Raw genomic sequence first — 27567 nt, forward strand, 5'->3', positions numbered from 1 at the left:
TTTTGAGGAATATTTGACTTCTTTAGATTTCACACATAAGTGAGATCATGGAGTTTTTGTCTTTCTGTGTCTAGCATATTTTACTTATAATGCCCTTCAGGTTAATACATGCTTCAACTGCTAATATCTCCTTCTTTTTTGAGACTGAAAATATTCGCGTGTGTGTGTATGAATGTATGTTACAATTTCATTCCATTCATCCATCGTCAGACACTTAGGCTGTTTGCATAGCTTGGCTATTATGAATATTGCTACAATGAACATGAAAGTACAGATATGTCTTCCAGGTACTGAATACATTTCCTTTGGGGATATATTCAAAAGAGGGATTGCTGGGTGTTATCTATTTTTAGTTTTTGAGGAACCTACATACTGTTTTCTATAATGGCTGTCCCAATTTATGTTCCTGCCCATAGTGTACAAAGGTTCCCTTTGCTCATATACTCTACAACATTTCTCTCTCTCTCTTTATTTTATATAATAGCCATCCTAACAGGTTTGAGGTGATATCTCATCATGGTTTTGATTTTCATTTCCCTGCTGATTCGTGATGTTGAGTATCTTTTCATGTACCTGTTGACCATTTGTATGTTGTCTTTGGATAAATGTCTATTCGGGTCCTTTGCCCATTTTTTCAAAATATATTTTTATTGATTTCAGAGAGGAAGGGGGAGGGAAACAGAGATAGAAACATCAATGCTGAGAGAGAATCATTGACTGGCTGCCTCCTGCATGCTTCCTCCTGGGGATCAAGCCTGCCACCTGGGCATGTGCCCTGACTGGGAATCAAACTGGAGACCCCTTGGTTCATAGGTCAATGCTCAACCTCTGAGTCACACCAGCTAGGCCCTTTGCCCATTTTTTAAAATAATGTGGCCATTTAAAACCACCTCTTTGTTTTCCGTGGCCCCAGGGAACGCCCACATGAACCCCATCAGCTCTCAGAGAATTGGGAACTAGTCTTCCAGGTGGCAGCTACAAAAGTTGGGAGTGTTTGATGTGTAGTTCAAACCCTTCACTCCTCAGGAAGAAGTTGGGGTTTGGGGGTTCCCTTCCAATTGCAAGGCACTGTGCTAGGGATGGAGTTGGTGGCATTAGTGTGTCTCAGCTTTTCGTATCCATTTCAATGTAGATATTTTCTTACTCATCCCATATGTAAAGAGTCTCTAAACTAGTTTCCATATTTTCCTTCTGAGGGAATTGACCCACAAGCAGCAGTTTATTTGGTGTGTCTGAGGGAAAAGTGAAAACCAAGAGGCTCCTATTCCTTTACCTTCCCCCACAATTGCTTACTTACCTTGCCCTTAAGCAGTGGTTTGAAGACAAGATCTTATTTTTCCTTGAAATGTCTTCCTTTTATGAAAGTTTCTTCAATCTATTTGGTCATCTTCAACAGAACCTGGGTGAAAGCCCTAAGACTTAAATTCACTTTTCCTCTCCTCTTCCTTGTCTGTATTTTTGACATGCAATTGACTAATGGACAAACTGAGGCAGATTAATTACTGTCTTTCCACATTAATTTCAGTTAATATTTTGGCATAAGTGAAATTATGTTGATTTTATAACCTAATTCTTAGCAAACATTTTATTGCTTCATAAATCAAATTCCATATTTAATAACTATGTTTTACATTTGACACCATATTTTCCATCCCAGTAAAGTGGCAGTCTAAAAGCCAGTACTTCCAGTGAGATGGTGTTCTCAGAGTTGTCTGCCTGCTTCTGAAGCCCTCTCCTCTATTCAGTAGATTAGCTACATACAGAAGAGGAAATGGCGAGCATGTAAAGGGCACCGCAGGGATGGCTCTGACTTACCCTCTGCAGCAGCAGCCAGAGGAGGCCAACCCTCTGGCCACCTGTGACTACTTGGGATCCCAAGACAAATCCACATATTTTTTAAAAAATGACAAATTGTGTTTATGTGAGATTGAAAGCAAAAGGCACCCCCTTTGAAGAAATAATAATGATATTATGGATATTGTCAACTTTTCAAAGGTAAAGAGTGGGGACTTCTAATTAAAGATAGTACAGATATGTTTACTCCACTCTTCTCACTTGAGATGTCTCCATGCAAGTTAAAAATAAAAGGAAAGCAAAATCTCCATCTTTAATTTAGTATGGAAGTTGCCACAACCGATGACCCCAAACAGAACACACTTACCAAATACTGTAAGTCCTCCTCATACCTTAAATACGATGATTTCCTTCAAAACAAGGCTCATAATCTTGAAAAGTGCAGGCCAAATAATTTGAATAGAGCACCATTACTGAGGGGTTTGGGTGGCTCACAGGAGAGGTAAGAGATGTCCCTATAGAGATTCAGGTCAGCAACACAGAACACTGGGGAGGTGTAGCTGAAGACGTAAGCATACTACTCATCATCTAGGACCTACCTCCCTCCTTTCCAATTTATACCTGAGAGAAACTGGCTGAAGTGCAACAGGATGAGGAAGGAGAGGAGGCTAGTGTCACAACCCAGAATCTATGATAATGATCTGCTGTGAGATACACAATCTGGTTTTTGAGGAGAAAATGGGGAGATGTGCCCCCGCCCCCCCCACACACACACACACACCTGACTAGGGAAAGGATATGATCCTGCATAGAGGATATGATCTTCTCTCCATCAAACCACATACTCGCTAATCTGCAGGTATCCAGAATCGTTTTAAAAAGAGTGGCTCTAACCGGTTTGGTTCAGTGGATAGAGCATCGGCCTGCAGACTGAAGGGTCCCAGGTTTGATTCCGGTCAAGAGCATGTACCTTGGTTGCAGGCATATCCCCAGTAGGGGGTGTGCAGGAGGCAGTTGATTGATGTTTCTCTCTCATCAATGTTTCTAACTCTCTATCCCTCTCCCTTCCTCTCTGTAAAAAATCAATAAAATATATTTTTTTAAAAAAATAAAAAGTAAGAGTGGTAGTTAGAAAGAATCTAGTCTGGGCATAAAAAATCACCACCAACAACATCGATGATATATAGATGATAGACAGATAGATAATAAAGATTAGTTTAAAAAACTATAAGACTGATGAATATATCTTATAAGAGGAATTACCCAGAAAAACACAGGAAGAGTTCAAGGTTTCAAAGAAATTAAGACCAAAAGAAACATAACAGATTGCAGACTGAACAATTATATGTAATTTTGCTTCTTCCAAAAGCCCCACAAATCTATAGTAAAAAGATTTTCTCTTTAAAACATCAATTCACAAAGACTGGAGATATCAGCATAGAAATATTAGAACCTCCAAAACAGATGGACATGTGAAAACTGAGACATAATAAAACCAATTTTAAAGCTGTGAGATAAGCTGAAAATGACTTAGTTTTACACCACAGAATTCCAAAAAGGTTGAGGAGTTGGCTGTCCCAGGAGCCTCTGAAACTAGGAGTAAAGGCGGCACTTGCCTCTAGGGAGCAGGATTGAGAGGCAGAGCAAGGAACCACTAAAATTATTAGCCTGTTAGTTATTATTGACTTTTAAACTTTTTTTTTATTAAATCTTTATTGTTCAGATTATTACATCTGTTCCTCTTTTTTCCCCCCATAGCTCCCCTCCACCCAGTTCCCACCCCACCCTCTACCCTTACTCCCCCCCCCCCACTGTCCTCATCCATAGGTGCACAATTTTTGTCCAGTCTTTTCCCGAATCTCCCACACCCCTTCCCCACCCCCCGCAAGAATAGTCAGTCCATTCCCTTTCTATGTCCCTGATTCTATTATATTCACCAGTTCATTCTGTTCATCAGATTATTCATTCACTTGATTCTTAGATTCACTTGTTGATAGATGCATATTTGTTGTTCATAATTAGTATCTTTACCTTTTTCTTCTTCTTCTTCCTCTTCTTAAAGGATACCTTTCAGCATTTCATATAATACTGGTTTGGTGGTGATGAACTCCTTTAACTTTTCATTATCTGTGAAGCTCTTTATCTGACCTTCAGTTCTGAATGATAGCTTTGCTGGATAAAGTAATCTTGGTTGTAGGTTCTTGGCATTCATCACTTTGAATATTTCTTGCCACTCCCTTCTGGCCTGCAAAGTTTCTGTTGAGAAATCAGCTGACAGTTGTATGGGTATTCCCTTGTAGGTAACTGAGTTTCTTTCTCTTGCTGCTTTTAAGATTCTCTCTTTGTCTTTTGCTCTTGGCATTTTAATTATGATGTGTCTTGGTGTGGTCCTCTTTGGATTCCTTTTGTTTGGGGTTCTCTGCGCTTCCTGGACTTGTAAGTCCATTTCTTTCACCAAGTGGGGGAAGTTTTCTGTCATTATTTCTTCAAATAGGTTTTTAATATCTTGCTCTCTCTCATCTTCTGGCACCCCTATAATTCTGATGTTGGTACGCTTGAAGCTGTCCCAGAGACTCCTTACACTATCTTCGTATTTTCAGATTCTTTTTTCATTTTGCTTTTCTGGTTGGGTGTTTTTTGCTTCTTCGCATTTCAAATCTTTGCCTTGATTCTTGCGCTCCTCTGGTCTGCTGTTGGGAGTCTGTATAATATTCATTATTTCAGTCCGTGTATGCTTAATTTCTAGTTGGTTCTTTATCATAACATCGAGGGTCTCATTAGATTTCTTGTAGATCTCAATAACTTTATCGGCGGCTTCTAGACAGTTCTTGAGAGACCTTAAAAGTGTGGTTCTGAACTCAATATCCTCCATTGACAGTTTTGTCCTGTTTCTTTGTCTCTGCATTTTTTATGCTTTCTTGGTGCACCCCATAGTAGTCTTTGTGCGCAGTCTTGTTGTAGTTAAGCCTTGATTGTTGTAGTTAATACTAGGGGGATTTGACCTCCAGGCCAACTGGCTGTGAGAATCAGCTGTGTCTGCAGTGGGAAAACTTCTGTCCTCTAGGGAGGTGCTAATCTAGCCTTTGCCTGAGGCTATCTGGCAAATGGCTCTGCGCAGGGCTTGGGCGGGGCAGGTCGCACAGGATCAACAGACTGGGTGGAGGGAGCAGTTATGGCTGCTCTCAGTCCCGTCCCCAGAGGCTCTGCCTCTCACAGTCTCAGCAACCGCTGCAAACCTCGGAGAGAAAGCTGCACTCAAGTTCCGACCGATGCCAGACAGTCCCGCTTCTCCCGTTTGAGTCTGGGTCCCTAGAGACTCACCCAGAACTGGAGCTCAGAATCTGAGACTCCCTCCCGATTGAAAACGACAACCGCGCCCTCAGCTACCAGCCCGCTCCGTGCGTACCTCTGCACCTTTGTATTTTCCGCACTGCGCCTCCTCTGAGTCTCGTATGCTGTTCTCTTTCCTTCTAGTTGAAGAATTTCCCCTCAGCCAGTCTTCCTGTGGTTCTGGACGATGTCCGTTCCGTCTTTTAGTTGTATTTTTGAAGTGGTTGTTCGAGGCAGCTAACTCCGGTGTTTACCTATGCCGCCATCTTGGTTTCCCCGGCTTTTAAACTTTAGGCATATTTTACTTTGATAAAAATATGAGGTAAAAGGGTTTCCCCAAAAATAAATGATCAGATAACAAAAGGAGATAGGTAGACTAATGACTCAGGGATAAGCTGGAAAAAAAAAATATATATATATATATATATACATACATACACATACATACACACACACACACACACATATACTGAGTGACCAGATTATTATGACCAGCCAGATTATTATGACCACCCCATCAGTACTTCATTGACACTTCCAAAAATACTGAATATTGAAAACTTCCTAAGCAAATACTCTAAAGGTTTTATTATTATTATTATTATTATTATTTTCATAACTAATTCACTTCATTGTACTGATGGAGTGGTCATAATAATCTGGCCAGTCATAATAATCTGGCCACTCAGTGTGTGTATGTATATATATATCTCTTAAATTCAGCAATTTTTAAATTTTTTACTAGTTACCTTTTCTTACATTAAATTAAAATTCAACATAATATTTTAACTAAAATTAGCATATATACATAATATATTCAAAATTTATTTGACTTATAGAGTTTCTATCTTTCTTCTGTGTTTGGGGGGGGGGGGCGGTGGGGGGATATAGGAAATATTCCCCAAATATAAAAACCTGTTGACACTCCTATGACTGAGTTAACAACAAGCTGAAAAATCTAAAATTTCTCCCCAGTTAACCCCAATGTCTTCACCTAGTCCAACTCAATTCTCTGGTTTGGCCCAGGGTATTATTATCCAGCCAGGTTTCTCTCTCATCAAGAAGAGAAGAGGAAAATTAAGAACAGTCCTATTTATGGTCCTACATCTACCAAACTCATTATTCAAAGAACTTTAGAACTTTTGCCATCAAATGACTGCACAGATCCTACTGTAGTATTTAAAATGTTATGACCAATGTCTATCTTGCCACCAGATGTGATGCCAGCATTGTGAAGCTTTCTGGAGACATTCATTTCATCAGGCACGAGTACCGGCAAATTGAAAAAACAATTCAAGAGCTCATATCTTCCCTAGAAACTGTTTCTAAGAACTTGGATATGAAGGTAACTGAAAATGATGGAATTCTTATATTATGTGTTACTGCCTAAAGATCATTATAGTTTATCAAAATGCTCAGTCAAGTGGTAATTGTTCAAAAGAACTCTTTACTTCCAAAGGGTTTAAATATGACAGCTCGTGCCCACACACCATGAGTACTGTCAGTTCAATCAACAAGCATTTAATGAGTGTCCCCTATGTATCACCGCATCCCCCCATCAAGTACGCCATTCGATTCTCCTGTTGCCATTTCTTCCTTCCGCTCTGGGTTCCCCTCAAAGACTGTAGAACTGAGAATCATAAACAAAAGAATTTCCCATGGCAGCTATTATTATTCAAGTTCCAACATAAATGTGAGTTGATTACGTTACATCCCTGCAATGGGTATTATCTTTTACAAAATAATATACAAGATCACTGGCATGGATGTCAAAGGCCATCTCTACACTGACCCCTGCTTATCTCTTCAGCTCACCCTCTGTGCCTCCTGGTTCACCTTTTATACCCAGTGATACTGACCTACCTGCAAGGAGGTCCCCATTCCAGTACTGCACGGCCTCTATCTCCTTGTTTGTTTCTGCCTAAAATGTCTCTCCCCTTTCTCCTGCAGTTAGTGGTTTGACTAAAAGAGCCAGTACAAAGTCTCTGTGCCCCACTTTGTCACATGCCTGATGTGAAACAAGCACATCTCTTCTAAAGTTGTTTGAGCAAAAGGAAGAGGAAGTTCTTTGGAAATTGGGGATGATGAAAGTTTGGTGTTTGATTATTTGCTTATTTGCTTATTTGCTTCTGGGAGCTGACTTATCAAGAGCAGAAGGTTCACAGGAGTGCACAGCATTAGGTCTATGTCAACGTTTACTCCAGTCCTCTGGGGCCACTTGTCCACCCCCCTATGCACCCATCTAATTATTCCTAATTGTTTTTTGTGTACTCTCTTCATTTTTCAAGGTACTCAATTCTGTTAACAACAAATATGACAAATTTATCTCTGGTTTTCTGATTTAATACCTAATTACTTTTTTCTTAAGGCTTGACCAGAACTTCTAGAACATCGTTAAATAAATGTTATAGAAGGCAAACTTATTTGGTTCCTGATTATATTGAAAAGATTTTTGCTGTTTGCTGTTAGCTGTCGATTTGATATATTTTTAACTGTGTTAAGAAAATATCCCTCAATTCCTACTTTGTTTTCATTAGGACTGAACATTTAATTTTACCAAATGCCTTTTAGACATCAACAAATGTCTAAATCCCCATATTGATTGTTTTTCAGTTTGGGTTTGTTTATTTTTTTGGACTTCTCATGTGCTGTGTCATTACATTTCCCAATAGTAAAACACATTCTTGCATTTCTGTAATAAAATCGATGCAGTCCCTGTATAGTATTTGATTCTGTATCTAAATTCAAAAGCAAAGTGACACTGGACTGTAGTTTCTCGCCTTAGTTTTTTTCTTTTTAAACAGGTAATGCATACACATGGTCCAAAAATCAAAACTATATAAGATAATGTATCCTGAGAATTTTCACTCCTACCTCTGTTACCAATTATCACATTCTTTCATGCCTCTCATAGGTAATCATTTTTACCAGTCTGTTTGGATCCTCTCAGTGTGCCTTTATGCAGATACAAGCAAATGAAAATATACATTCTTTGTTTCCCCTTTATTACACAAGAGATAGCATATTATAAATATTACAATGCAACATCTCTTTTTTCCCCCTGAACAAATATATCTTGGAAGTCCACCATATCAGGACATGGAGAGCTTACTCATTCTTTTTACACAAGTGCATACTCTTCCTTTGTATATAACAGTTCATTTCACTCTCTCTCATCAGGGACATTGGTTCGTTTCAATATTTTGAAACAATGCTGGAACATATAACATGGCACTTAAGGCATTGTGTGTATATGTAGGTATGTCTGAAAGATAAATATCAGAAGTGGGATTGCTGGGTGAAAGGTACATGTGCTTGCTATTTTGAAAGATCTTGTTCCCTGCAGGAGTTTTACCCTATTGCACACCCACCAGCAATAAGTAAAATGTTCTACATCTTCATTGGCTCACCAATGACTATTGTTTGACTTTTAAATTTTGCCATTCTTATAGGAAAAAGAGAGCATCTCTGTGTTTTAATTGGCCTTTCTTATTATGAATGAGATTGAGCATCTTTTCATATATTTAAGAGCTATTTGTCTGGTTTGTTTTGTGTTGGTGTTTTTGTTTGTTTGTTTTCAGTAAGCAGTCTGTTCGTGTCTTTTATCCATTTCCCTATTGGCCTAGTTTTCTTCTAAATTTCTAGGAGGTTTTTGTTTTTGTTTTTTTTATATGAGCTGCAAATAGATTTTCCCAGTTTGTTATTTGTCTTTTGACATGCATATGATCTCTATCTGTAGCTGAATTTATCCATCTTCTCTATTGTGGCTTCTGGAATTTCAAGTCACAAAAAGAGTTTGCCTACACAAAGGCTTGAAAGGATTGCTCATATTTTCTCCTAGCATTTTCAATGTTTTATTGTTTTCATTTAAATACTTGATTCGAATTTTTCTTATTTTTCTTACTAATAGGATGTGTCTTTATTATTTTAATTATTGAAACCTTATAGTATTTTTAATGTCTGATAGGGCTAGTCCCTTCCATTGCTTTCTTTTTTCCCTTTTCTTGGTGATAGTTGTTTTTGCACATAATTTTAAAAACAACCTAATTCCAGCAAATAGATCAACAAATACATTCTGCTTTAATTTTATTGAATCATATTAAATTTATAAATTAACTTCAGCATTGACATAGTCATAATGCTGAGTGTTTTATCTAAAAATATAGAATGTTTCCCGTTTGCTCTTATACCCGTCAGGAGGGTATTAGGTTAGGTGGCTCAGGAGGCGGCGTAAGAAATAAAGAGTCGAGTGAATCAGAAAAGAAAAGGAAAGGTTTATTGCATCCCTGGGAGACCCACGGACCCCAAAGACAAGGCACATGGATTCACACCAACAGGGAGGGGGGCACTTTTTTTATACTGCAGTTGAGTGAGGGGCGGGGACATGAGCTGAGGTATTCAGTTGAGGAAGTTTCAGTTGCAGGGGGTCAGCAAGGTATTCAGGAAGGAGTCAGTATCTGTGTGGGGGTCGTGTTGATTCAGGGAGAACTCAGTATCTGTGTCTGGCACGCTGATCTGTTAGAAATGCCAGGGGAGTCCATTATCTCATCACATGTCTGCATGTGTCCGATCCTGGGCTCTCTCCAACCTAACAGAGGGGTTTCAAATCTTCCTCATATGATTTTGGTATCATTTCTTGTTAAATATATTTCAAGATCTTATTTTAGTTTATTGTAATGGGGTTTCATTATATCTTCTGACTAGTTGTTAATTTTATATTTGAAGGATATATTGATTTTATTCTCAACTTAGTGAATTCTCTTCTTGATATTAGTAATTTTTCAGTTGTTTTTTGTTTTCCCAGACACACAATCATATAATTTTTAAAGAAATTTACCTCATCTTTTTCTATTTTCCTACAAATAATGTTTCGCCTTTTCATAACTGCTTTTATTAATAACTCCAGTACAATATTTATCATAGAGCAGGGGTGGTGGGCTTACTGCTTTTGTTCCTGATTTTAACAGAAATTACTCCTCTGTTTCCTTTATGAAGGGGAAGTAAGTTTTCTCCATAAACATGCTTAATACACTATTCCTATTTTATTAAGGTTATTTTTTAATTAAGAATTATAAATGTTGTTAATGGCCTTTTCAGCATTTGTGGAGATAATCACATGAGGTTTCTCCTCAGTTTTACTAGCATAATTATTCACATTAATATATTTCCTATTATTAAACCATCTTTACTTTTTAAAAAAATGAATTGCACTTGATTATATTTTTTTATTCTGCTGCTGGATACTGTTTGCTGATATTTTATTTAAAAATCTTGGGGGACTGTGGGGTAGGGGTCGATGCAGGCTGGGAATTGAATAACTTCTGGAAAGTGCTCTTGATGATTTCGATAAGGCCAGACCCTCCGCAGGACCCCCCTCCTCCCACCATGGCCCCTGATGCTTCAGGGCCCAGTGTCTCACCAGGAGACACTGCCAAAGATGCCCTCTTCGCCTCCCCAGAGCAGTTTTTCCAGGAACCATTGGACAGTGAGCTGGCTTCCCAAGCCCCTGCAGAGGTAGAAAAGGCACTGAAGGAGTTGGCTGAGGAAGAGCCCCACCTGGTGGAGCAGTTCCCAAAGCTCTCAGGCTGCTGGAAGAGCGAGTAGTGATGTAACTTCCCAACAGGAATTCACTTCTTGCCTAAAGGAGACACGAAGTGGACTGGCCAAAAACGCCACTGATGCAGAACTCAGGCATGTCAGAAGAGGAGCTGGCCAAGGCCATGGAAGGGCTGGGCATGGAGGAAGGCGGTGGTGAAGGAAACATCCTCCCCATCATGCAGGGTATCCTGCAGAACCTACTGTCCAGGGAGGTGCTGTACCCATCACTGAAGATCACAGAAAAGTATCCAGAATGGTTGCAGTCACCAGGAATCTTGGCCTCCAGAACAGTTTGGAAAATATTAGGAACAGCGCAGTGTCATGGGCAAGATGTGTGAGCAGTTTGAAGCAGAGACCCCCAAAGGCAGTGAGGCCTCTCAGAAGGCTCCTTTTGAGACGGTGCTGGACCTGACGCAGCAGCTACAGGATTTGGGCCCTCCTCCAAAAGCGCTGGCTGGGGACATGCCTCCTGGCCTCAACTTTGACCTGGATGCCCTCAATCTGTCAGGCCCACCGGGTGCCGATGGCAGTGTCTGATCATGTGAAACACACCACGTTTCCTCCCTGATTGCCAGCCATGGGTTAGTCTGGAGAACCACCAGGAGCTGAGGCAGAAGTGCTGTCGTGGGAGTGGCCTGCCCGCTGCCCTGTCATCCCACCCAAGATGGTGCCATACCAACTGAGGCTTTCCCCCTGACTTTCTAGGAATAAGATCTGCTCTGCAGGCCATTTCTGTGAGCCCTTTTGATGTGGTTCCTGCTGCTAGCAAAGGCCCAGCTACCTACCAGGTGAAGGAAGGCATCCCTTGTTCTATTTGGCCACACTGATGTTCACCGTTGTACCCAGGGTCTTTGTGCCTTGTCTCCACTCCCCTTTCTTGATCCTGGAGAGCAGGGACAGAATCTTGTACTCTTATTTCAGTGGTTCTCTTGGGCGGGGCCTTTGGAAATGAATGAGGAGAAACTTAGCCTGGGCTGGAACTATAGGTCTGTCACCATGACCTCTTGCCTTCAGGCAGACCTTTCTGAATTCCCTGAAGGGAAAGGAAGCAGAGCTTTTTGCCTCTGTTCACAGTGGGGTTGAAAAAGAAGCCCTGGGATTCTCCTCTCTCAGGTGCTGAGTCCTCAACTCCCTTTTTCTTTCTACCATGCGAGGTGGTCAGGGTGAACCAGTCTTTGACCTTCCTTTGCCTCTCCTTCTATCTCCCCTCTTTCAAAACTACCTGTTTATCTCAACCCTTCCCTGAGCCCAAACTGTGACAAAGAAGGGCCCATCCTGTTTCCCCTCATCTAGTCCATCTACTATTCTCACTGGCCCCCTCCTCTCTCCTTGGCAAACACATGTTTGCAATGTCAGGTCTAGGGAATGAATGATTGTTCTTCCCCAGATACATTCTGGCTTATTTGAAACAACTCCTCTGAGTCCTGTCCCTTGATTCGGGAAGTGGTTTGGGAAGGGGTGGAATGCAGGCTGAGTCCTTTTTCCAGACTAATAAATATTTAAGTTAGGAGAAAAAAAATAAAAATCTTGATCAATGTTTATAAATGAGATTAGTCTCTGGGGGTTTTGTGCAGTATTTTCAGATTTTTGTAATTAATGTTGTACTGACTTTCTAAAAATATTTTTTTCCTTTCCTGCAGTTTGCTTTGCTGTTCATTTCCTGACTTTTTGCCTTAGTGTATTTGCATTCTTTCTTTTTTTACCGATATAATCATTTATGACTGCAAATGTTCCCTGAGCATTCATTCATTCCTATACCCCCTCTGGTTTGCTATGTAATGTTCTCATTATTGTTTCCTAGAAAGTTTGCAATTGCATATTGTGCTTTTTATTGAATAGTTTAGAGGAGTTATTGTTGTTGGTTTTTTCCCCCGAGTAAAGAATTTTCTGTTTTGTTATGCTAGTACTCATTTTTAATTTTATTTCGTTGTAATTAAAATTTGTTATATGCTGGCTTTAGTTTTTGGAATATTTTGAGAGTTTTGTGTGTGTGTGTGTGTGTACCTGGAGAGTAAAATTTTGTACATGTTCTAAAAGAATGTATGTTCAGTACTTTTAGGGTACAAAGTTCAGTTGAAATCTATAAAAAATAGCTTATTTGTTAGGTCTTTTTACCCTATTTTTTTTGTATCTCCTTTTGCTGTCTCAGATTGAGAAAGGAGAATTAAAGTATAATTATTGAGTTTCCATTTCATCTATAATTTCAGCTTTGTAAATGTGTTTGCTATGTTATTTGGATCATAGATATTTATAACTACTTCATCTTTTCTTATTCCTAATTTTAATATTTTTGTTTTTTCTTCATGTTTAGAATATAACAAACTTTGCCTATTACATTTTCAAAAAAAACAGCCCTTGAATTTACACATTAATCCCATAATTTTTTGTTCCTTAATTTTTTAAATGTTTGTATATTCATTTTATATTGCTGCCATAAAAAAATCAACCACACGCCTAGTGGTTTATAATAAAACAAATACATTATCTCCGTTTTTGTAGGTCAAAGGTCTGGGAGGACTAGGCTGGCTTCTCTCTGAGGAGCGCACAGGCTGAAACGGACGTGTCAGCAGGGCCGTGTTCCTTTCGGGAAGGCTCCGGGGATGAGCCCTCTTCTAGCCTCATTCATAAATGTTTGGCCCAATTCCATTTCTGGAAGTTGCAGGTCTGAGGTCCTCGCTGGCTCTCAGTTGGGGACTGATCTTCCTCCAGCTACCTGCCTACCTTCTGATGTTTTCAATGTCATCTCTCTCCAGCAATAGCAGATCAAATTCATCTCACACTTCAAATCTCTGACTCCAAGTAGAAAACGATATCTGCTTTTAAGGGGCTCAGGTGGTTAGATTGGGCCACTTAAAGACAGTATAGTCTCCCCATTTCAAGGTCTGCAACCTTAACCACAGCTGCAATCCCCTTTGGCCATCTGACATGACATAGTCACAGGGCCCACAGGGAAGGCCTGGATGTCTTTGTGAGACATTCTGCCTTCCACAGTTTGTCAGCTTCTTCCTCCTGCTTTCCTTTGGTTAGGTTTATTTTCCTCCTTTTAATTTTGTGGACTGAACGATTCGTTTATATATCTTCATTCTGCCTTGAATAATTATGGAAAACTTTAATACCACAAATTTACCTCTATAGATGTTCTGTGTCCTTTTGATATGTAATATTCTCATTATTCTTTCCTAAATTAAAATTGCAGGGTTGATTTATTCTTTGACACTTGTGTTAGTCCTGTGAGAAGTAAATACCATTAAGGAATTACATGTGCAAGAGATTTATTGAGAGGGAAAAAAACTGAAGGGAAATGGGGAGGGAGCAGGAGGAGATGGAGATAGATATCAGACTGCAATACAGGTCTGACTTCTGTGAAAAAGATGGGGAAGGAAGGCCTTAGACCAGTGGTTCTCAACCTTCCTAATGCCACGACCCTTTAGTACAGTTCCTCATGTTGTGGTGACCCCCAACCATAAAATTATTTTCACTGCTACTTCATAACTGTAATGTTGCTACTGTTATGAATTGTAATGTAAATATCTGATATGTAGGATGTATTTTCATTGTTACAAATTGAGCATAATTAAAGCATAGTGATTAATCACAAAAACAATATGTAATTATATATGTGTTTTCCGATGGTCTTAGGTGACCCCTATGAAAGGGTTGTTCGACCCCAAAGGGGTCGCGACCCACAGGTTGAGAACCGATGCCTTAGACTGAAACCCCATGTTAACGAAGTTTCATCAGGTTCCTTGAGCCAGTCACTCATCAAAGGAATACTACTCAGGCATTGGCTGGAGCAGCCAGTGGGAAGTGTACATGGTGATGGGTTTTAGGCTCAGCAGTCAAGGTCGTTGGCAATTATGCTCCTTGTAATAGGAGATGGGAGAGGCACATTTTCATGTGAAACACTGGAATTAAACAACATAATTAAGTGGGGGGTTTTATTCAGATCAGAATTTTTTTTTCTTTTTACTTATTCAGTTCTAGTTTCAGTGCAGTGTAGCTGAAGTTAATGTCTGTGCTTTTTCTTCTTTTGGAATAATTTGAAAGTTCCTTTATAGCCACGTGTGCTTGGTTATTGCTAATGTTCAGTGGGCACTAGGAAAGAATAAATGTTTGCAAGTCAGATTGGTATGTAAATCTACTAAAGCAACTTTTTATTTTTCATATCTTTCTATATCCTTATTCATATTGTACTTATTTGACCAGTAAAGAGTCAAGAAAAGTCATTTAAGATCACTAGTATATCATCTGTTAGTTTATCCTTGTAATTCTTCAACTGCTAGTTTTTAGTTCAAAATGTAAGGTAAATATAGGTTCAAAACTTTATTTTTCACTGTGAATTCTACTTTTAATCTATTAAAGTGACCATCTTTGTTGATTTAACATATTTTGCCTTGAATCATATTTTATCTAACAATATTGCCTGGCCTTTTTCTTTGCTTTTGCCAGGCATGTACTTGCATATTATTTTTACTGTTAAAACAATCCTGCCTTTTAGTGTGCCTCCTATCAAAAGCCTGTTTTAAATGTGTCTCCTATAAATAGCCATCCATGTGCTATTGGTTTCCCACCCACCATTTATCTCTTCCAACCCTCCCATAGCTCCCCCCTTTCTCTTCTGAGAGAACTCTGATTTGTTAAGTGGCTACTCTCCTCCAGGTGACCCTCTGTTGCAGGAGCGAAGTCTGTGTGGCCAAAGCCAATCATGGAGCTTCATTCCCCTTAGCAGTGATTATTGCAGGCATGATTATGTCTAGATTTTCCAATCCAATCTTTTTACCTAAAGGAATGTCCTCAATGTTTCTGACATAGTAGAAGGCACTCCCATCCTAGCTGGATGTGCCCTACAGTCATTTCACTTGGGATTCACTTGTGCTCATGTCAGAATCCCTCCGGGAAATTCCTGAGGCCTCATCTTAGGCCACTCATGTGTGTTTTCCTCAGACCCTGATTGTACATTTAAACACGTATTCAATAAGTGTTTTGTGAATATTTACTGTTGGCCATCCAATGTGCACTGAGGATATAGTGGTGGTAGAGGACATAGTGGTTTGCATTGTAACTGGGAAGACAAAGTAAAGAAATAATCAAATTAACAAATAGTTAGCCAGTGTGCGTCAATGGTTGAGCACCAACACAGGAACCAAAAGGTCACCGGTTCAATTCTCAGTCAGGGCACATGCTCAGGTTGCAAGTTACGATCTCTAGTAGGGGGCTACTGATCAATGATGTCTCTCTATATATACACTTCTCCCTTCCTCTCTCTCTCTAAAAAATCAATAAAACATTATTTAAAAAAGCAACAAATAGCTAAACAAACTAATGTCAATAGTATGCTTTTGTGTATCATTAGGCAGCCTATTATCAAAAGAATATTAAAAGACAGCAGAATGAATACTCCACTTTTCTTTCCCTGGAGATGGTTCTATAATTATTGAATCATTTCCTTTGAAAAAAATAGTTTTCAAATGAAAATGTGTTTTAGACTCAAGTCTGCTTCCTGGCTCCTTTAGGAATGAAGTATGATTAATGTAAGGGCTAGTGGTTTTGCTCACACACACAAAAAGTTCCTTTTTGTACTTTCATTAGGTAATGCAGCTCTTAGGAAAGATAGAGGCTTCCAATTCTGAACAAACCTCAAATTTAAAGATGGTCCAAGGGGATTATCGCCTTGAAATGAACCTTTTGGAGTTCAAGTAAGTAAATGGAAGATATTTAATTCTGTTAAATGCATTCTAAAGTGTTTTGCCTAATGAAAGCATTGGCATTAAATAAAAACCTATCCCAAAACATAAACTTGGTCTAGAAATAAAGCAACGAAACTGATACAGAGAATATCTCACTAAAGTAGCTTATGCAATATTCATAATAAAAGAAAAAAATATTAATTTCAAAATTCTCTTTGTTTGCATCATATCTCAACTGAATTAATATACTCACTCAGATCTTTCCCATAGAGGAATTTTAACTTATCATCAATTGTGTATTAAAATGACTCAGCATAAAGTACTATTGAATAGACATCAATTGCACACCGTTATCAATTAATTTTTAAAACAACTTTGATTACAAAAGCTTTTTAAAAAGACTTTTCTAAGATATTTTTCTAAGACCTTCGACTTGCTCCTTCACATTATCCCTTTTGAAGGCCGGTCTCTACCCCATCTTAAATTGAGTTTTTGCCCTATATAATGGAGAAAGCAGTAAAGGAGACAAGAACCCACAAATATTCACATTTCTGGCCTCCTTATCCTCAAACCTTTACTTGTTTAAATGGCCACATTTCCTGGGACTCTGGTGCAGACAAAGGAGCATTCTAGTCACTCAGCTGATGCTGCCTCGCAGCCCCTCCTACCCTTGTTCTTTTTCCTGTCTCTCTCACGTCACTTGGATTTAATGCCTTGACCAAATCTGGTATTCTAATAATACTCAGCTTTCTCCATTTTCCCGCCCCATCTCTACCATATTTCAAGAAATCTAAGTGCCACTGGCTATACATGTACCATATATTTTTGCACCTCTGTGACATGAAGCTAACAATTAAATCAGAGTACACCTAACTTTAAGACACCTCCCAATTTTAGAGATGTTAAATTGGGAAATGTGTCCTAGGAACAGTACTCATAACTAAAGCTCAGAGAAGAAAATGTCTTGAGTAAAGAGAAAACACCCCCTTTATCCAGACTCCAAAAAAGCATATTATGTTCTTAAGACCTAGCACGATGATAATGCTCAATAAATATCTGTGTGGTGCTTCATCTAATTCATTTAGCTTTCAATTAAGATAGAGAAAAATGACCAAAGAAAAATAGAAAAGTAAACCATTTCTAGAAGTACAGTTTATGAACTGATTTTACTGGGGGAGAATGAGACTTATAATCTGAAATGGAAGACTGGCTTAAAGAGATGAAGTGTATTAACAACTAGGAAAGAGCGGGAAAGGCAATGTTTAGGATCTAGGGCTAACTGCTGTACTCGTGATGCTGTGTCCTTTTTCTGTCTTTAGTCTTGTGGGAAACTGGCTTATAGACAAATAATCTAAGTAGTTAAAGCTGAATGTCGGCAGTTTTTGTAATAATATAAACTTGCATCTCTTTCTCACTTGAAATAATGAAGTTTTAAAATTTCATTAGTATTACTGTAGGTTATAGTAAGTTTATAAACCAGATTTTTCCCCAGCAAATATTTATGAGTTCTAATGAGTCAATTACACAATTGACTCCTTTTTATTTAAACTTTCTCCATCATTTTTAAATTAAAAAGTAATCCCACTCCTGGGAATATATCACAAGAAACCGAAACACCAATCAGAAAGGACATAGCAGCACAATTTATAATAGCTAAGATTTGCAAACAGCCTAAGTGCCCATCAGCAGATGAGTGGATTAAAAAACTGTGGTACATCTACACAATGGAAATCTACACTGCTATAAAAAAGGAATTCTTACCATTTGCAACAGCATGAATGGACCTGGAGAGCATTATGCTAAGCGAAATAAGCCAGTCAGAGCAAGATAAATATCACATGACCTCACTCATATGTGGGATATAATGAACAACATAAACTGATGAACATAAATAGATCCAGAGACAAAGAAACACTGAACAGATCATCCAACCTCGGAGAGAAGGCAGGGACGGAGGGGGTGGGGTGGTAAGAGATCAACCAAAGGACTTGTATGTATACATATTAGCATAAGAAGTGGACTCGAACACTGAGGCGGTGGGGGCTTGTCCTGGGGGGTGGGACTGGCGGGGGGGGGGGGGGGGTGAGTGTCAATCAGGGAAAAAGGAGACATATGTAATACTTTAAACAATAAAAAAGTAATATGCATTCATTAAAACAAACACAATGAAACAAAAATTTAAAAATTCACCATTTCAGCTTCTTAATGTAATCAATGCTAACATACCTTCTTCCTTTTTAATATAAATACAAGACGTCCCAAGAAATGTATACACACTTCGAATAATTAATCATTCCAATGGGTTAAATTTGAAAAGAAAGAAGCATCAGTTGAGCTATCATCTGTTAAGTGTATATACACTTTTTGGGACACCCTGTATATAACAGAAAGAGGATGTTTTGTGTGTATTTATATTTATGTATAACATGTATGCTATATGTACATATATAAATTACTCATATATAGAGAGAAAGCATGGAGTTTTTTGTTTGTTTTTAAATATATTTTTATTGATTTTCAAAGGAAGGGAGAGGGAGAGATAGCAACATCAATGATGAGAGAGAATCATTGATCAGCTGCCTCCTGCATGTCCCCTACTGGGGATTGAGCCTGAAACCTGGGCATGTGCCCTGACCTGGAATCAGTTCATAGGTCGACGCTCAACCACTGAGCAACACTAGCCAGGCAAAAGTATGGTGTTTTTTTTTAAAAAATTAATTCTATACACATTACTCAATAATTTACTCTCTTCCAGTACAGCTTGGATATCTCTCTAGATCAATGAATACTATTTTTCAAAGCTGCATATTTTAACTTACAGATGTGCCATAATTAATTCAATCATTTATTTTATTGATAGATTTTTTCAATTTATGGTTACCATAAACAAACAGAAAATTATCGTGTATATATATCCTAAGATAACCTTAGATATAGGTGCTTTTGTTTCTACAGGCAAGATTCCTAGATCAAAGATTTTATTTATTAATTTTTATAAAAATGTACCAATTTATACTCCCACCAGCAGAGTATGAGCAGATCATTCTCAACATTCTTACCAACACTGGAATTTCTCTCTTTTTAATATTTGCCAATTAAAGAATGGAAAATAGCATCTTCTGTTTCATTTGCATTCTCTTCACCATTTGAATTTTTTTTGTGAATTACCCATTCTTATCATTTGTCAAATTTTGTATTGTGATTATCATTTTTAAATCAATTTATAGGGTTCATTTACATCAGGGATATTCACCTTTCATCGAGATATGTATTGCAAATGCATTTTCCTCAACGAGAATGTAAGACAGAGATAGGCCTCTCTTTTTTTCAATCAGAGCACTTGTCAAATCAAAGTAGATGGTGCCTAAAATTTGTTTTTCTTTCTTTTTTTAAAGTGTTTCTGATCAAAGAGATTAAAAGCATTTTAATAACGTTGAAGGGTAAGTTTAATTTTCCCATTTAGAAAATTTAATAACAAATCCAAGTTTAATGGTCAACTAAATATATTTTATATTGAATTTAGGTCACAGTATTGTCTAAGGGTTTGCTAGTAAATTCCTGGGACTTTGGCACTGATCACTAGACCTAACAAAGGTGACACACAGGCTCTGTAATTCGAACCCTGCATTGAGCCTCTTTTCTTCCAGAAGGGTCATAGATGGTCAGCTAAGTAATGACCTACCAGTGGTTGGCAAACTGCGGCTTGCGAGCCACATGCGGCTCTTTGGCCCCTTGAGTATGGCTTTTCCTAAGCCTTAGGAGTACCCTAATTAAGTTAATAACAATGTACCTACCTATATAGTTTAAGTTTAAAAAATTTGGCTCTCAAAAGAAATTTCAGTCGTTGTACTGTTGATATTTGGCTCTATTGACTAATGAGTTTGCCAACCACTAAGCCAACAGCTTAGTGCTTACAGAGCAAGTCGGGGCCCTCATGAAACACAGCTGTCTCTTAGTGCAGGTTTGGCAGAGGCGGCACCTACCAGTCACTCGTCTACATGGCTCCTACTGCTAATGCTGTCTAGGTGATAGTGATTTGTAAGAAAATAAATAGTATTTGACTGTCAACCCTCCGAAGGAAGGCAGGGGTGGGTGGATGGGAAGAGATCAACCAAAGAACTTGTATGCATACTAGTATATGCATAACCCTTGGGCACAGGCAACAGTGTGGTGAAGGCCTGGGGCGGGGATGCAGGTGAGGGCTAGAAAGGGTCAACAGGGGAAAGGGGGACATCTGTAATACTTCCAACAATAAAGATAATTTAAAAAAAAAAAAAAGAAACAGTATTTGGTCTATGAAACAAATGCATAGACTTGAATTTTACTGTACAACTTTGAAAATGCTAACAAACTATCCAAGGCAAGGACATGTCTCATTCATCTTTGTATCCTCAGCACAAATAGAAGCCAATGAATGAATGAATGAATGAATGAATGAATGAATGAATGAATCGTTTTGAGCACCTATAATACGTGTTTTGGAATATCCAAAGACATAATCATAGCCACATACAATTGGGGAGAAAATGCATAGTAACAAGCTAAATACAGGTAAAACAAAAGTTAAGATAATGTTAAATGAAATATATCAGCAGGCAGAAATGTACACCCAACTCTGTAGAGTGGGTCCCACCCCATTTCAAAGATGAGGAAACTTATAAAGAGATTAAGAAATTTACCCAGCTGCAGCTAGAACATTGCCTGATGACAAATTTCAGGTTATTTTTGTTAAACTTTGATGCTTCCATCTCATGATTCCCCTTATTAGTAAACTAATCCTGTATGAAAATTTAGGGAAATAAAAGATCACATCTGCTTGGAACCAGAAAGGCATGACGTTGTGAACATACTGGGACTTAAGCTCAAGTACAATTTGGAATAATTACCAGGAAACAAGCCTGCTGTCAGAGCAGAGTTGGAGTTACTTTTTAATTAATGTCACTAATCAGAAATCACAGAATATTAATAAGAAATTACTTTAAGGTGCATAAGTCTACACTTAGCAGAAAAATTGTTTCTGGAAATTAATTCCTTGCTTCTGATATGTCCTCATTTGTGTATGCCAACCATACCGGGGTGATCACTAGGATGTTTGCTGCAAGCCTCACACTCTGCCCTCATCATTCAATTCACTCTCCGCACAGCTCTGCCCTGGGCTCTGCTGTGCCTATGGATCCCATTTTCTTTTACTCTTTTGTAACTTCCCTCTTTGGTGTGTATTTTAACCTGTATAAAAATTAGGAAAGAAAAAAAAAACACCCAGCCAACATTATCCTAGTGAGGTTTCTGACCATAATTTAAAAATCGGACTTTTGTGTTTTGAGAAAAAATAAAGAAAAAGCTGTCTGTCTATCTAAATATCTATCTATACACACATACATCTACCCACCTATCTATCTATATATGTCTACATCTAATAGAAATATCCCCGTAACCACTGGAATAGAGGCCTTGGGAACTAAAATGTGAAAACCATTCAAGATAATTCATCTTGTTAAGACTTTAACTGTAAGTTCTACAATTACAGAATAGTCATTTCCACATGGTAAATCATGTCCGTTATGTTAGGGAAAAGTCTAAGGAAAGAACAAGAATTACATAAACTTTTACTTTATCCTTTTTGTCTTTCAAGGAGAATGCTATTTATATAATGCTTTCATAAACTACCGACAGAGTCTGACTTCTGATTGTTACCAGAAAAATGAGTCTCCAATCGCAAGCAAAACCTTGTAATGAAAGAATCATAAGTAATGATTCATTCTTTATGGCTTTATTTAAATTTCAGAATTTCAATTACTGACATGCCCTTCCAGAGATATTACTTGGGCACATTGGTTTTCAGAGGGATTTTAATATTGTATCTGTGATGAGAGTAAATGCTTTCATTTTATTTTCATACTAAAGGTGAGCAGTGACAGCTGAATTCTCAATTGTAAAGCTACCTCTGGGTTATCTGAGGATTTAACACCCCTCCTTAACCATCACTATTAATATTTCCAACAGAAACAGGGAAGGAAAGATGAAAATCAAAGATTAGATCTTTAAATAGCTTGGCAAGTCTATGATTTATTTGTGAACAGCCCTAATAAAAGGTATTGAATGAGGAAAAAATTACTCATTTGTTCATTTATTTAGCAACTCTTTATTGAGCACTTTCTATATTCTAGCCATTGTTCACAGCCATGAACAAAGTAAAATTCTTTCCCTCATGGAACTTACTTAGGTTCTAAGGTGTCTTTTTCAGGAGAGCTAGAGAGGCATATACATGCAGTATATGTCCAGCATGTTTTAAGCAATTTTCAGTGATAAATATCACACACTAAATTATCTGTGTAAATTTTTTCTTATAGCAACTATTATTTCAAGCCACAGTAATATGAATATTTCCAATATCAACATGCATTATTCCTACCCATCTGATATTTTGCCTAGTCTAAAAGGGTATTTGAAACTGACATCTCACCAAGAGCAAGTCACATGCAGAAAACACATACAGGAACCACTCGCCAGTCCCCATCCCTCATCCCACCTCTTCTCAGTCCTGTATTTCTTAGTCATTCCAGCTGTGGCTCCCCTTTCTGCTCACACCCTCAGCCACTCTACAGTAGCTTTTCAAATTGATGATATATGATTCCAACCCTTTTATCACTTCCATTTTTTAAAATCCCCCATTCTCTGTTATTTAATATCCCTATGGCACATCACCCAGATGCCAGCAGTCCCTTCTTGCACCTTTACCTATTTCTTCTGTGTGTGCCCCCCATGAGTAACTCAGCACCTCTTCAAGCCCTCCCCTCCCCTGCCCCAAAAGAATCCACTCACAGAGACCCATGGGTGGCAAGGGGCACTTTAGTGATGATTTCACCCGAGACAGAAAAGACAACCAAGGAACACTCTGCTCCTTCTCCCTTCCCCCTTCCTACCTCCGCGTTTTCTCTGTTCATTTAAATAATGCAGGTCCTGTCTGGCCCAGCTCCTCTCCCAGCCTCCTGGTGGCCTGGGTAGAGCAGCGGTTCCCTAGCCAATGTGCCCACAGCTAAGACTGTTTCCCACACTTTCTAATAAATTTTAAATAAAAAATTACATTTAATGACATGTGAAGAGAATAAGACATTTCTATTTCAGCATATGTAAAGTTAGATGGACTACAAGCATGCTCCTTTGTTCGTTTCTTGTTTATAAATAAGTCATGCTGATCTCTGTCATCCGTGGCTGCTTTCTGGCTGCAATGGCAGCAGCAAGAGCTCAGTGGTTGCAAAAGAGACCGACCCCAAAGCCTAAGCTATTTACTGTGACCCTTTACAGAAGCTGGCAAGCCCTACTCCCAGCCCAGGTGCCTCAGCCAAGTATTGCTTCCAGACACTCGTATGGCCCAGGGCTCTGGGAGGAACCTGCCTGGTGGCACGGGTTTCTGTGTCCTGTGTTTTAGGGCACATGGAGGGTACTGGCAGCAGCCGGGCTGAACACGCACTCAGCCAGGATCCACGGTGTGCTCCCTCGGCCGCACATCACCCCTAAGTACTTGCTACACACATTGGCCCTCATCATCTGAAAACACACACACACACACACAAACAAAAGAAAACAACCTACAGATTTTCTTCAACACTAAAGTGTACTTACTAAAATATAACACAATTCTTCCCTTAGACTGAACTCACTTGCAAATAATCTGTACGAGGAAGTTGAGAAAAATAAAAAAAGGACAGAAAGCCAGCTCATCAAATACGACAAGGACCAGCTGGGCCACATGAACTCGTGTCTGAAGCTCCTGCAGGAGAAACAGGTAAGGAGCCCTTCTGCCCGGGTCAGTACTGCTCTGTGGGGCCCCAGGCTAGGAATCCAGACGCCTGTCTTCCCTCCTGTTTGCTGTTCCCCAGGTCTGCTCAGAAAGTGCTCTACCGCTAGTCAAGGGACCAAAAGACGGTTTAAAAACCCAGATTCCGGGTCCCAACACAGAGCCCAGGCGTCAGACAGGCCTTGCAAGGCCTCCCCGCCAGCGCCCTGGCGATGCTTAGACACAGCGAAGCCTGAGACCTTGTACCCGAGACCAGCCGTTTCACCTCTCCCGAGAGCCTGAGCCGATGGAAGGTTTTCCGAACTCCTTTTCCAGCTCAGACCTTGTGCAGACCACCCGCCCTCCCCCCCCCCCCCGGGCTGTGGGGGGAGGAGGCTGCAGTCTGGGGGACACCACCGCAGGGCTTCCTTCTCCCGCTCCCGCCAGCGGGGTGTCCACGCTGCTGGGCCCGCAGGAGAGCAGCGCAGGCCACCAGGGTCCTCAGTGGCTGCCAGTCTGGCAAGCCTTTCAAATCAGGTGTTTCTGGAACTTGGGGAGAAGGGCTTTAGCCATGCGCGGCCACTCCTGCAGCCCGGTGGGCCCGCAGTTGTCCTACCTGAGTCAGGCAGATGCCTCCACCAGTCCTACGGCCCTGGGTGGCCACAGGATCACCTGCAGGCAGAAGCTCTGGACTCCACCTTCCTGAGGCAGGAGAACCAAAGGGGCCAAGCCAGTCAGTCCAGCCCGTTCCTGCTCCCACATTCCCTCGGGGCAGAGGGAGGAGCAGAGAAGCTAATTAGCATCACCTGGAGCTCTCTTCACCTGGATCCGTTGAGGGCTCCATCAGAGACCAAGTAAACCAGAATGTGGGGGTAGGTGTGGTCCAGGTGATTCTAATGGACAGCGGGTGGAGAATCACTGATCTAGCTGAAGGCTGTCTGCGGGAGAAGTGATGCTCAGGCATAAGGCCTCTAACATTTAGGAGCAGGTCCCAGGAGCGTGTCAAGCAGAATCTAAAATGCCTTCCTTTAACACTAGACTGAAATTCCAAATCCTCCAGGCGTCTCAGCAAGGCCACAGCTCTTTCTCTCCTTTTCCTCCATAATGGAGGGAATTGCAGAAACTACAAAGGATCCAGGCCAGACAAAGGGATGAACTCTCATACTTGGGAACATAGATTTAGATACAAGGGAACTTCGTGCGAATGTTCATGTTTAACATGGAAAAGTGATATTGTTAAAAACATTCTCTAAGCTGAACTACAAAGCCGCAAAGATTTTCTTGTTTGCAGTTTTATCATGTGTTATCTTTTCTAGGAAAACTCTGAAAATAAAATGGGAGAAAAATTACTGCAGCTTTCAAGCAAATTAGAGAATTTCATTAACACGCACACACAGGATGCAGCACTAAGCAAAGTTAAGCACATAGAAAATAAACTGTGTAAAAAGATGAGCCAACTGGAAAAGCACATCTGGGATGAATTAGAGAAAATGCAGAGTGAATGTCAATCAGGTGAGTGGTACCTTTGATTAAGAACAACAACCCTTTCCTAGCCAACCCCTCCGTTTTCTATGTTGCGCTAATGGCTGGCAACTGATCGCGTCATTAGTGACATCCTTTTGTATTTAACCCAGCTTTCTAAATATGCCATAGAGTGTCAACATCTCATGGGAAGGTATATAAGTTGAGGGGTTTTTTTGTTTGTTTTGTTTTGTTTCTCTCTCTGAGATCAGAGACTCATAGAATTGTTGGACCTGGAAGGTCCTTGGGGATCATCAAGACATGGCTTGTGGGTGTATCATAAAACAAGGAGCCTAAATCCAATGCCCCGCCTTGAACTTGCAGGTAATAAGCCTGGACAGATGTCAGGCCGGAGCCCTGACATTTAGACATAAGAAAAAAAGATACATTAACAGTGTCCGGAATAATGGCTGTCTTTCTTCTTAAGGAGGCAGCAGTGTCAAGCTGAGCTAACTTCAAAGAGGATTAATTTGAAAGGCTCATCTAATTTGTCAAAGCCCAGGACGTGGATAGGTGCTGTGGAGCAGCCATCTGCCTCCAGCCACAATTCTGAGGGAATTACCAGGATCCAGAAGTTTCCTTTCACTAGAGAAAGCCCCACTCATTTTCTGTCCTCTAGATCTCAGAAAAGTGTATGTCAAGTCTACCTAATTTTGATCCTGTATAGAGGTGCCTTGAAGGTGTCATAGAAAACCATCATGGTCTCATTAAGCCAGATATGGCTAGCATATAAGTGAAAATCTTTACCTGGAAATCTGACCCTCACCACCTCTACCCCCAACTCCCACTGCCAAATCAGAATAATGAATTATCTGGCCAGAAATCATGTCCCAAACATACCTGACCCTTCTTTAGGGCCGTGCTTCCTACTTCACTACCAGAGGTTTAATTTTATTCATTCCAGTAGTACAACCACAGCATGAGCTCAAGAGGGGTTTGTAATCTCTGCATGTTATTAAGTGGGAGTTTAGAAAACAGGGACTCTGAATTAATGGTTTGCTCCTTTATGCCTTTAATAAAAATGTGTTGAGAAATGATTATGTGAAAGGCTCCGGTGAATAAGAAATGGGCTATACCCAAGAAGCTTGATATATGGTAGGTAATGACCATGAAAAATTAGACTTTAATGAGAGCTACAAAGTGCTGGGGGAGGGGAGTGTGCAGTGGCCGGTGGCCACTCTTTAGGTCCCTCAAACAAGTTGATGTTAGAGAAAGTTTAAAATCTCATCTGAGATTTCAAAAGCCTTTACCTTCAATTTGGTAACAAGAATAAAAAAAAGAGAGAGAGAGAGAGATCATCCAAATCTCTTGTCAAAGTGTACAGAAAAAAAGCTATTTTAAATTTCTCTCTTGAAATATAGAATCATTTCATTCTGCAATATATTTGGGGGGAAGAAAAGAAAGGAATTGAATTAAAATTCCACAATGAAGCAGATACAAGTTGAAACACTATTGCTAATGCATCTTCATGACATACAAGAAACGGTTACACATTTTTAGACTGGTCTTAATAAAATGTAATGTGCTTTGAATTAAAAGGTGATCATTTATGGACTGCTGATTAACAACTTCTGTGAAAAACAAACGTTCCAATGCATTGTTCAAGTATACTCATATCTTCTTTCAGGTTTTAAATCAATTCATGACTCTCTCACCTCCCTCCAACAAATACAGAAAACAAAGATGGATTTAGAGATACATAATGTACAGAAAGACCTAAAGAAATTACACCGTAAGATAGTTGATCTCCAGGAAGTGTGAAACTTTCCAGTCTTCTTTTTCACCAGCCAATGGAGTGGTTTGTTGGTAAAAGCTGAGAAGAAAGTTAATATCTGAGATGTTTCTTGCTTCCTCTGTCTC

The 27567-nt window shown here is 39.5% G+C and overlaps 1 protein-coding gene across 1 annotated transcript in view; it reads left to right on the forward strand.

The window, feature by feature from the left end:
- The window catches only part of FAM81B (family with sequence similarity 81 member B), a 61345-nt gene extending 33778 nt beyond the window's left edge, over positions 1–27567 (forward strand). The window contains exons 7-11 of the mRNA XM_036310517.1: positions 6340–6469; positions 16312–16418; positions 24060–24195; positions 25503–25698; positions 27335–27567. Of these exons, the coding sequence (XP_036166410.1) occupies positions 6340–6469; positions 16312–16418; positions 24060–24195; positions 25503–25698; positions 27335–27468 (703 nt within the window). The 3' untranslated portion in view covers positions 27469–27567. The remainder of the gene's footprint in view (positions 1–6339; positions 6470–16311; positions 16419–24059; positions 24196–25502; positions 25699–27334) is intronic.

This window comes from Myotis myotis, unplaced genomic scaffold (assembly GCF_014108235.1).
Source record: "Myotis myotis isolate mMyoMyo1 unplaced genomic scaffold, mMyoMyo1.p scaffold_m19_p_5, whole genome shotgun sequence".
Lineage (NCBI taxonomy): Eukaryota > Metazoa > Chordata > Mammalia > Chiroptera > Vespertilionidae > Myotis > Myotis myotis.